This window comes from Phycodurus eques, chromosome 1 (genome assembly GCF_024500275.1).
Source record: "Phycodurus eques isolate BA_2022a chromosome 1, UOR_Pequ_1.1, whole genome shotgun sequence".
NCBI lineage: Eukaryota > Metazoa > Chordata > Actinopteri > Syngnathiformes > Syngnathidae > Phycodurus > Phycodurus eques.
In genome coordinates, this window is record NC_084525.1 from 1,086,735 (window position 1) to 1,098,378 (window position 11,644).

Sequence of the window (11,644 nt, forward strand, 5' to 3'; positions counted from 1 at the left end):
GTATATAGTACTTTTTTTCAATGAACCCCAAATCCTCTTTTTTCTAAATGTCTTTAAGGGGTGCCGAGCTGTTTGAGGCCAAGGTCAAAAAGCAGGTTGCGGCTCGGCTGGAGATGGAGAAGAAATCTGTGCAGACCCTGAAGAAACAGTAAGACACGCAGTAGAATGGACAGTGTATGTGCTTAAACATTACATCCTGTTAGCCAAAAATATCGACAAATTCCCTTCCCTTATCCTCATCCATTTGTCCTTATATACGGACAATGTCTACGTAATAAATGTTATAAGCTAGTTGTAAATGTTCGGCATCTTCCTGTAGGATGGAGAAGATTAAATCCAAACAGAGGAGTCGGCCGCCGCCGGCAGACAAAGCGGGGCTTCCGGTTGATCCCGAATCAGAGAGACTGGGTAACGCACGATAATGAATGGAATCCTTCCGAGACACCAATACGGCGCGTGCGCTTGCTGCGGAATGCGTCACTCAGTATTGACAACTGCCGGTATGAGGAGAGACCATGCTTCTTTTTTTTCCAGGGGACGAAGAGAAGGCAAAGAGGGATGCAGGAAAATGGTGGAAGCCTTGGGTCTCGCGGCCCGGAGGTACATGATGAAGTAACAAACGCATAAAGAACAACGAAACAATCAAGATTGTACTTTGCGTTCAATTGACGAATCCCCCAACCGTTGATGTCGATTCGATGGCAGTCTTTATTTCACAAGTCAATCGTGCCAAAATAACGGATTACGCCAGATAATAATGGAACATTTCTACTTCAGCGCTACAATAACAGGGCAGCGCGACGCTTTAGTCGTCGTGCGTTTGCAGTTGGGCTACGGCCGCACAACCTGTGTGGCGTTTGCACGTACTCTCCTCGCGAGGATTTTCCCGGGATACTCCGGCCTCCTCCCGCATCCTTTATTAATATTTTTAATACAATACAAAATGATGTCGCCCAAATCCATAAGAACTTTAGAATCAGCACTTTTCCCTGCGGAGCGATAAGAAGAAGGCAGCGGACCCCTGCATGCTCCCGGTTCCGAAGCTGCAGATGAGTTTTTTTTTTCCAAATTCTTTTCTTTTTGGGAGGCTCGCCAAAACCCCCAAAACGCTGAGTGATGATTTATCTTTGCTTGTTCTAGAATTGTTTGGGTGTAAAAGTTATTTTTGAAAACCCCAAAACATTTTCAACGGGCGTCATTGATCCCCAGGTTTTTGCTATTCCTTGTCCCCGCCTGGTCCCCTTTCCCCGCCGACAGCAGGGGTCCACAAAATACTGTCATTCTTCTGTAATTTGAACTCAAAGAATTCTTTTTGCATTACGAAACGGCAATCACGTTTCAGGCCCCCGTGCACGAAAGGGGGATGAACCTGAGACAACGCGGGATGGGAAAACGGAACATGCCGTGGACGCGAGGCCAGATTTCGACATTTGCCACGGCAGTCGGCTCGCGCAACACAGGGACGAACGCAGCGAAACGTGAAAGTACTGGATGGAACAGAACCGGACGTGGGACGGGAAGCAGACGGTGTGCGTCTGGCGCGGCACGGTCCCTTCAAGTTTGGGCACTTGGCCCCCTTTTTTCACTGCTCTCACGGCAAGCTAGGGCGTGTGACACGGCACGCGCTATCCGGGATGGGGTACGGTGGCAGGGGAGCTTCTTCTAGAGCACGTTCGCGGCCACGGCAGAAGAGCTCCCCTTCGTGCTGCCCGATGTCCACACTTGATCTGTTAGCTATAGAACGTTGAACACGCTCGCTGGCCGGCGTATGTGACACTGCTCTGTTTCACACAGTGGAAAACAACTGTGGCTACCACCTGTTTGAGAGTGACAGTGAGGAGGAGGACGAGGATCCAGAGAAGAAAGATGAGGAACCCCCAAAGAAGAAATCTGCTTTTCAGGTTTGTTGAAGGCAGAAGCCAAGAGACACCGAACCAAAAACTGAACAAAAAGTTAAATGTCAGAAGTTCTTCACCCAATTGTATTGCGCGTCATTTTCTAAGCTGGCTTACAACGCCTGGGTCACGAGCTCCAAAACAGCTTTGAAGGACCTGAGCAGAGAGAAGAGGCGAATGGAAAAAGAGGAGAAGAAGAGAGCGACGAGAGAGCTTCAGGCACAGCAGAGTGAGGAATTTGTACACCAAAATTTGGACTTGACGCGTTATTAGCGCTAAACAGGGTACATTCAACATCATTTGAATCCCTCAGACCTTGGAAAAAGCGGTGAGGAAATATTTCTCCTGTTCTTCTTGGAATTTAGTAGGATTTTCAACAAAAACCTAAATTCAGATTTGCACAATTGTCGGCGCGGTTGAAGACATTCCGCGGGATTTAACAGTAATACAGTGGAAGAATGTCGCCATTGTTTTCAAAAACCAAGACATCTTCCTGAAACATACACGATGAGATGTGTCTATTTTAGTCATGTTCGGGGAAGTTCATGTATCAAGTAGCATTTTGCGTGAAAAAAGGTGTTTTCAGAAGGTCCAACCGCAGCTACAGTGGGCGAAGACTAATACTTCATAATTATATTTTTATGAGTGAAAATACATCTGAAGTCGAAGCAATTTCAAAAACAAAGAAAAGAAAAAGTAATCATAATTATATTGAAATACATTTTCAGCATGTTTGGCGAGTTTTTGGGGAATCCTTCCCATGCTGAATCACATTCCAATTTGAATCTCTTTTTCTTCTAGGTTTTGACAGAATGGACTCAAGCGAGGACGACCTTGACGAAAGCATAGCGGAAGGGCAAGGGGAAGAAGATAAAGGTAATCAGACATGAGGGCACTCTATTGGAACCACCCCAAAAGTGTGTAAGAAAGCCTTTTCCCTTCCAGAAAACGTTCTACAGCGGATCATCAACACCCTGAAATTTGGCATGGTGTTTTTGCAGTCGCTTCTTGACGACTCGACTCAGGGTCTCAACTCGTTGTGCAAAGACAACCTGGACATTTCCAAAGTGCTTCTCTTTGAGAGAGCACTACTCGGCCAGCAGCAGAAGAAGGTGGGAGGTCACGCGATGGCGCGTGACACCGTTTCGATTTCCGCCACTTTCTCGCTCGCTCCGCAGGGCAGAGAGGTGAGCCGGCAGAGCGTGAAGCGGTATTATGAGAGCCGGTTGTCCCGTCACAACACATGGTCCTCACAAGAAGACCCACAAGACTCGCTGCCTCCTTCCTCACCGCCACCCGCCCTGCCCTCCTCCCGCCACGCCTACGCCAAACTCAGGAGCCAAGCTTCCAAGCTGTCCTGGGCCAGCAGCCTCTCCAGGTACCGGAGCTTCAGCCGAGACACTAAACCGGCGATTCGGGACGTGTGGGACGTCGGCGCCTTCTCGCGGGACACAAAAGAATCACGGAATACAAAAATACATTTCAAACATACAATAGAATCGCGCGTATTCTAATGAATAAAAAGAACATCAACTGATGGTAGGAAAAGGAACTTTCCAAGCGCATTCCAAACTGTTAAGACACAGTCGAGGAAGCGGCCTCAGCGCATCCACGCGCAATACAGTCGGTCCGCCCCTCCCGTGTTCCGATATTTAAACGCAGTGTCAAACTTCAAACTGCCTCACGTTACACTGGCTTACAATCATATTGGGACTCAAACCTCTCGGCCCTCCCGCGGCGATGCCGAGGTTACGGTCATTTAAATCATTGGGGGGAGGGTCACCCGAGGGCAACTAAATGCTCGTCGCTCCTTCATATTTGCATTGTTTATTTATTATTGTTCACTCCTGCTCTAAATGGTTGTCGCCGTTTATGGAAACATTCTCGATAGGTCAGATGAAGAGACAAAGTTGTCGATCAAACACATACGTGAGGTTCATTAAATACTCGCCAATGCCCTTTTCGATCAAAGTCATTTGTCGTTGAAAACGCTCTCTATTGTCTTGATGAAACCACGCAAGTTGGGCTCGTTGAAGACTCCGAATCGTCTTCGACGCTTACAAAAACACATTCGCAAAACACGTTTTGCCCGAATCAGCTGTACGACGGAGGAGACCGTGCTGGGCTCCCGGCAGCCGACCCAGGAGGAGCTCGATGAACCTCCGCTCGCGGCGGCGGCTTCCGACCATCTCGGAAGGAGGCTGCGGAAATCGGCCCGTGTCGACTGGACCTCCTATGAAGCCGATGAGCTCTCACCAAGGTGAAGAAGGAACGCCTGCAAGTGTGGGCTATATAAATGCATAAATATACACAGGAGAGCGTGACTTGAATTTCCCCCTTAAGGAATTAAAATGAGTACAAGAAATGTATGATGCCTTGGTGGATGTTTTTGTTGATTGTTGAGTTCCGTTTTCTCTAAGCAGCTTTGAGGCGAACGCCATTGAAAAAGAAGAAGCTGTAGGGGAAGGGGAGGATGAAACGCGGTGTGGAAAAGAGGTGTCAGATGAAACGGAGCAACGGCAAGATGAGGGTGTCGAGGGGGAGGAGCCCGACGGCGAATCCCAGCAAACTGAGGACCCGGAACGCACTTCTCCTGGCTTCAGGGAGGACATCGCAGAAATCGGTACGGATGCCTCTGATGTTCCACGACCACTAAGTCAGGAAAGTAGGAACCTCACTGCCAGCGAGCTGCTGCTCAACAAGTCAGTCGACACAAAAGTGGGCTCGCGATCGGAAGCCAACGCCGCTACTTCAAGTCGTTCGTCTCTTCTCTCTCCATCCGCAGAATGTTTGACGACGACGAGATCTCAGCGTCCGACAGGTTTTTCCTTACCCTTCCGAGGCCACTGAAGCTGATCTTTGCCCTCTACAACACCACGGTGTCCAAGTCGGAGATGCTGTGCTACTTTGTCATCATCCTCAACCACATGGTGTCGGCGTCGCTTCTCAGCCTCGTCCTGCCGATCCTCATCTTCATGTGGGCGATGCTGTCTGTGCCCCGGCCAAGCAAACGCTTCTGGATGACCGCCATCATCTACACCGAGGTACGGTCTCAGCGCGCACGTGGAAGCCCTTCTTAATCGACGGTTTCATCTCCACACTTGCGATTGAACTAATAAACAAGCGCAAACAAAAATGACAGTCGACGCCTCACACCCGCACACCAGGCGATTGACCCTCGCACACATCCCGACTGCCCAAGCCAAGTGTTCTTAACAGGAAACCACCTTTGGAGGTGCCACGTGCACTGTTCTGTATTATGTTTTTGTTGAACCACAAACAACACGGTGCCATTGTCAAGGAAGAAGCAGATGGGCCCGGGCAACGTAGCTCGTACAAAGGGAGGAAACGGGTGAGAAAAGGCGAGATCGTGAGATTTGAGAGTGAAATGATCGCCCCATTCACTGACTGCACAAGTGTCCTCCGTTGACAGAGACTCTCCGCACGTCGCTTTTTAGCCACAATGACAGGAACATATCAACTTATGATAATAAGCTACGGACAAATGACACTTTGTTTTGTGCCAAACCTTTCTTTCAGCTGAACGTGGTGGTGAAGTACTTCTTCCAGTTCGGTTTCTTCCCGTGGACCACTACTGCCTACCGAGGCATCAATGCCGAGCGTCCCTTCGCCCTGCCCAACATTATTGGCGTTGAGAAGAAGGATGGCTATGTGCTTTTTGACCTCATTCAGCTGCTCGCCCTGTTCTTCCACCGCTCTATTCTCAAGGTTAACATATTTTGTGCGTTTTCGTGACTATAGTACAGATAGGAACACCTCGACTGTTGTACTAACGGTCGTCGTATGTGCGCAAAATGTACTCGTGTCCGTGACCGCGCAGTGCCACGGGCTGTGGGACAACAAGGAGGTGGAGATGCCCGATTTCTTCAAGAAGCTAAAGAAGAAGGTGGACAAGAAGAAAATGACCGGAGGCGAAAAGGAGAAACAAGCACGCCGACTCAAGTTCCTCCCCCTCCGGTCGTCCACCGCCTCCATCTTCCGGAAGCTGAAGAAAGGCAACTCTGCAGAATCCGACGGTGAACACCCGAGGCACACTGCACGGAAACTGCCGGCCTTTTGGCGTCACGCGACTCGTTTTCCCACATTCTTAATTGTCGCCCGAGCGTTGAAATAAGTGGCCACCATTAAGAGTCAAACTTAAAAGCCATAAAACAATGACGACACATGTATGGCGGCGATTTGTCGGACTGAAGTTTGATGCAATGTTGGACATTTTGTTTCCCTTAAGATGTAAAACAAAGTCTGAATTGTGCGGGGATAATTGGGGCGTGCGACATTAGAGATTCCAGAGTATTCTAAGGGACTTCGTTTGAGAAAAGAATCCTTTATTCTCTCGAATATTTAAATCCTTTTTGATGTCTTGATTTTTCTTGCCCAGGAGGCAAGCCCAAGAGGGAGAACAAGAGGAACAAGAAGAGACGGCGTCGGCAAAAGGCGCCTCTGACCAGGAAGCAGCGGATCAGGCAGCTCATCAGAGAGAGGATGCTTCAAACTAAAACCGCCATCATTGAAGTGTGAGTCCAAAATGGGTTTGGGTTCGCTGCAGGGGGATCGTTGAAGCGCGTGGCTTGAATTTCATAAATGCAAAGACGACTCAAATCGACAGACTGTTTTATTTCAAAGTTTTGGTTACATGCAGAAATAAAAATGTCTTCTCGATAGCAGTTCATTGAATTCATAAATGCAACACACGAGAGGTTGATTTATTTATTTTTTTATACATTTAGGTAAAAAAAAAAAATATATATATATATATGCAGTGTTATCCTCCCTTTAGCTGTCAAAAGGGTTTTTGGCTCCCAGTGTTTGCTTTGTTTTTGTGAGAGACGGTCCGTATGGCTCTTTTGAGTATTTAAGGTCGGCAAACTTTGAGCTAGATGCCGTCGTTAACGTATATTGTTCTTTTTCCAGAGCCCTTCACATCTACTTACCCATAAGGCAGTTTTTCTACGACATCATCCACCCAGACTACAGTCCCGTGTGCGACGTCTACGCCCTCATGTTTCTCATCGACGTCGTCAACTTCATCGTTACCATATATGGATACTGGGCCTTTGGGGTAAGAAACTGTCCCATTTACTGGAAACGTATTCAAATGCGATATTATGTTGTCGGCCTCTTCATCAGTTACGCTGACCAATACGATTTGCAATAAACGAGTTTATTTGCGACGCACCTGTACGCTTATTATTGCGGTTGTAGTTTGCAGCGGCGTAGAAGCGCGTGTCGTGTTTGGGTATCACTGACTCAGATGGCACCGACCTGTAGAAATACTCCGCGGCGGCCGACATCACCGAGTCCCTGTCTGAGGACCAGGTCCCTGAAGCCTTCCTGGTCATGTTGCTGATCCAGTTCGGTACCATGATTGTGGACCGGGCCCTCTACCTGAAGAAGTCTCTGCTGGGAAAGTGCGTTTTCCAGGTGGTGTTGGTGTTCGGCATACACTTCTGGATGTTCTTCATCCTACCCGGGGTCACTGAAAGGTAAGAAGTTGAACGGATTCTTTTGGAACAAGAGAAGACGACCGACCGACCGATCTCCCCTTCGATCGCTTATGTTCCGCACACAGGAGGTTCAACCGCAACCCAGTCGCCCAGCTGTGGTACTTTGTCAAGTGCGTTTACTTTGGCCTTTCTGCGTACCAGATCAAGTGTGGCTACCCGAATCGCATCCTGGGGAACTTCCTCACGAAGAACTTCAACTACCTCAACCTCTTCCTCTTCCAAGGGTACTCGCGTGGAGTCTTTATTTAACTCAGCCATTTAACTCAAGTAGAAGCCTAATATAAAAAGATGACTTGAAATGATTTTGCTTTTTTTTCTCCCGCCCTGTCTTCCTTCAGGTTTCGCTTGGTCCCCTTCCTGACAGAGTTAAGGGCCGTGATGGACTGGGTGTGGACCGACACCACTCTGTCACTGTCCAGCTGGATCTGCGTGGAAGACATCTATGCGAATGTATTCATCCTCAAGTGCTGGAGGGAGTCTGAAAAAGTAACTATATACGGAACGTGCTTTCGTTTGCGTTTGTTTATCAACATTCACTGCCAGCCTACCCGGTTCACGCGGATATTTGACTTCGAAAGCCGTCGACGGCAGGGAATGCGTTAAGTCAAAAAATAAAGTGAAAAGGATGATTCTAAAAATGGCCGAGGTATGAATTAATGGATTCATTCATCGTTGCAGAAATTCCCCCACCGGCCAGGACAGAAGAAGAAGAAGGTGGTGAAATACGGGATGGGAGGATTCCTCATCTTTGTCCTCATCGGCATCATCTGGTTTCCTCTGCTCTTCATGTCTCTCGTCCAATCAGCAGCCGGCGTCACAAATCAGCCCGTTGACGTCTCCATCCAGTTGAGCATCGCTGGATATGAGGTCAAGAGCAATTCGCTTCCTTGTTGTTTGGCTTTCTAGTTGACCCTATTTGCTCACATAGTGGCCAGGGGCATTTGTTTCAAGTCCATGATGCTTTAGTCCAGAAAAAGGAAGGCCGCCATTTGACAAAATATCTTCAACGCTGCGGTCTTTTTTTTTGAGCAACGCCACAATAGCGGTAGCTGTTTTAAGGTGTCAGTAGCCGACGTGACGTGACAAGCATAATTGTATTGGTGGTGTACAGAACGTCACGAGAGCATTAACAACGGTCACTCCCCGCGTTTGCGTGTCCATAGCCTCTGTTCACCATGAGCGCCCGGGAACAGAACTTGGTTTCCTACTCAGAAGCGGGATTCGACCGACTCACCAAAGTCTACGCAACCTACCCAGTGAGAGGATCTTCTCTTTGACCACTAAACAAATGTCTAAGTAAACATAAGCCTTCTATTGATTCACAGTATAGGTACGGTAATCATTTCAAATTTCGTAAAGTATGGGGTTTGAACCACTTACCTGTAGGTACTTGGCAAACTAGTATACTCTCTTGCTGTTTTTCTTCTTTCCAATTTGTCTTCCGGCAGGAATCCACTAAACCAATGTATTGTCTCTCCTCAAGTCCGCAATGCAGTTCATAATGAACTACGAGGCTGAAGACATCGTTGTTGCCAAGATCAAGAGCGACGCCAGCCTGCTTTGGAGCATCAGCCCGGCCAGTCGGGAGGCCATGATGGAGGAGCTCAGCGACTCCCCTCATTTGTACGTGACGCTCCGCTGGACACTGCTCAGGTCAGACCGACCGCGGGCCTCCTCGGCTGTGATTCCCAAACACGGAGCGTGTCGCGAGAGATCAACAGGTCATCGATTCCACTCGATCGGTCTGAAAGTCGTTCGCTACAAATAACGTCGCCTTTGTTCACCGACTCTATCTATGCCGCCAACGTACACTGAGCTTCTTTTATACTGATTATAATCCCTCGAGGGCCAATTCAACTTACACCCTTGTGCAATTTATTCAGATATATTGTGACTACTAACGCTTGCAGACTTGATCCTAACACGGTACTCATTTAGAAACGCGTCCATATCGATGAACGCCAAGACGGTGGGAGAGCACACGGTGAAGTTTGAGGACGAGGCCTTGAAGGAAGGAATAGTGCGCATGCTCAAAGGAGACAGCGGCAAACACGTGTGAGTCACGGTCAACGCGACGCAAAGAGCCAGAAAACCACATAGCGCACCATCGAGTGGGTATTTGCTCGTGCCCGGACGGAATGTCGTATAACTGGTGACCCGCTTCTGTGCCCTGCTAGGATCATCAACTCTCTGCTGCCCAAGTTCCTCAGGGGTCCCAAAGGACCGGAGTCCAAAATGGCAACCAGGATGAACGTAGGTTAGTTGAGGTTTTAGTCATTGTAATAACCCGCTGTTGTTTGGGAGTCTTCCTCATATGAATATTTAGTTTTTTTTAAGGAAGTTGTCATTCATCATACAAAAATAGAACTTCAGTGAATGGTTCCTCTTAACAAGCCTGTACATGAAAATGAAGACAATATAACACAACAAACATATTCCCTCCAAAAAAAACAGCAACGCACAGTAGCCTTATCAATGTACAGTACAAGTTAATTTCAACAAATATACTGTCCTTTAGTGCAGTTTAAAAATGAATCCCAAATCTATTTTACGTAGTGAACAAGCATCCTAAAATCAACGGGCAAATGGCTTACACAAGTTGGCCCACTTTTAAATTTATAATCGCAAACCTTAGCTCAGTACAACAGCTAATTGCACTCTAATAGAAATTAGCTAGATTTGCTATTCATGTTGGAATATATATGTTCTATAGCTATTTTTGATAAAAATCCATTTGTACAACTAACTTCGTAATCCTCATGCTCCAGTTTGGAACGTGCCGTAAATCCGGAAGCCGCGCATGTTTCGCCCCCAGGTCCGACTGAGCGTCCAGAGCTCCTGGCTTTCTTCAGGCCCCTGTCCATCAAACTCCGAAAGGTCAACGGCACTTCGGAGCGGGAGGCGGACCAGTGGTGGACGGTACGGGAGTGCTCCCCGGCCCACGTCTTCTCGCCACACGAGTGCGACAGCATTGAGATCGTGGTGTTCAGCGACAAAGTCAGCCCGGCCAGTCTGGGCTTTTTGGCTGGACACGGGTAAGTAAGGCGTGTGGGGGGGGGGGGGCGGGGCCACGGGGCGCAGCATTTAGACCAGGGTAGAAAAATTGTAATAGTACGTGAGGCTCGACAAATCTATATACTACTTCAAGCTCAAAGTTAGTGTGTCCGTTTTTTAAAGAACCGTCCTCCCGCGCGACTCCGAGGATTCAACGCCCTCTTTAAATACCGAACTAATGATACTTATCATGATAGGTCATTCTTACTAACCCGTGTGACCAAGGACATGCAGAAACGTACTGTAAGTGGAGGCTTATTGGAAAACGTTTTTGCTCTAGAAAGTTCTTTGCAAACGGACACACAAACTTTGAGCTTCCGGCTATAGATGTTGCCGAACGTGCTTGAAGCCGTTCTAGTCACGGGTGCTTCTAAAGGTGAGACAGCATTTCTAGCCCGAATACCATTTTATAACGATTGACCAGTTCAGTTCAGTTACAGTTTCAAATATCAATTTGTTTTGCAATGAGTGTCAACAAGTCCCAAGGTCAGTCTCTGAAAGTTGCCGCATTGGATTTGCGTTGTCCATGTTTTTCTCACGGTCAGTTTTGTCGGTTGCTCAAGGGTTGGCGGATGTAATGATTTGCGTATACTGGCATAGAATAAGATGACAAAAGATAGTGTCTATCCTGAAGCATTGCAATAAAACCGGGAACTGTTTGATGTGTACAAATGTGAACTATTCATCAGGTTTGGAGTATTGGACTTTCCGCAGGAACTGGAGGGTTAAGCGAACCCGCTAAGACACATTTTCAGGATGAACCTAAAATTGCACGAGTCCAAACTGGTTTAGTTCATAACGTTCACAGGAGAGTGAAGCGGTTTCAAATACTGACTTCGAACTCTCGCACCGCAGCATCGTGGGCCTCTACATGTCGGTGGTGTTGGTGATCGGCAAGTTCGTGAGGGAGTTCTTCAACGGCATCTCGCGCTCCATCATGTTCGAGGAGCTGCCGTGCGTGGACCGCGTCCTCAAGCTGTGCACGGACATCTTCGTGGTGCGCGAGACCGGCGAGATGGCGCTGGAGGAGACGCTCTTTGAGAAGCTCATCTTCCTCTACAGATCCCCCGAGACCATGATCAAGATGACCAGAGAGAAGGACGGCTAGACGGGGAACCTCCTTGTTCTTCTGTGGACTTATCCCCACCAATGGATGCCGTTTGATACAAG

The 11,644-nt window shown here is 48.0% G+C and overlaps 1 protein-coding gene across 1 annotated transcript in view; it reads left to right on the forward strand.

Moving 5' to 3' along the window:
• The window catches only part of si:dkey-11f4.7 (piezo-type mechanosensitive ion channel component 2), a 34,575-nt gene extending 22,993 nt beyond the window's left edge, over positions 1-11,582 (forward strand). The window contains exons 33-57 of the mRNA XM_061680128.1: positions 59-148; positions 320-408; positions 535-600; positions 1,795-1,901; positions 2,004-2,124; positions 2,697-2,771; positions 2,841-3,007; positions 3,074-3,273; positions 3,994-4,155; positions 4,319-4,597; positions 4,681-4,939; positions 5,436-5,624; positions 5,737-5,932; positions 6,295-6,430; positions 6,828-6,975; positions 7,185-7,399; positions 7,486-7,644; positions 7,759-7,906; positions 8,099-8,287; positions 8,584-8,676; positions 8,904-9,073; positions 9,359-9,475; positions 9,598-9,677; positions 10,236-10,455; positions 11,330-11,582. Coding sequence (XP_061536112.1) covers positions 59-148; positions 320-408; positions 535-600; positions 1,795-1,901; positions 2,004-2,124; positions 2,697-2,771; positions 2,841-3,007; positions 3,074-3,273; positions 3,994-4,155; positions 4,319-4,597; positions 4,681-4,939; positions 5,436-5,624; positions 5,737-5,932; positions 6,295-6,430; positions 6,828-6,975; positions 7,185-7,399; positions 7,486-7,644; positions 7,759-7,906; positions 8,099-8,287; positions 8,584-8,676; positions 8,904-9,073; positions 9,359-9,475; positions 9,598-9,677; positions 10,236-10,455; positions 11,330-11,582 — 3,928 coding nt within the window. The remainder of the gene's footprint in view (positions 1-58; positions 149-319; positions 409-534; positions 601-1,794; positions 1,902-2,003; positions 2,125-2,696; positions 2,772-2,840; positions 3,008-3,073; positions 3,274-3,993; positions 4,156-4,318; positions 4,598-4,680; positions 4,940-5,435; positions 5,625-5,736; positions 5,933-6,294; positions 6,431-6,827; positions 6,976-7,184; positions 7,400-7,485; positions 7,645-7,758; positions 7,907-8,098; positions 8,288-8,583; positions 8,677-8,903; positions 9,074-9,358; positions 9,476-9,597; positions 9,678-10,235; positions 10,456-11,329) is intronic.
• Positions 11,583-11,644: the final 62 nt, after the last annotated feature.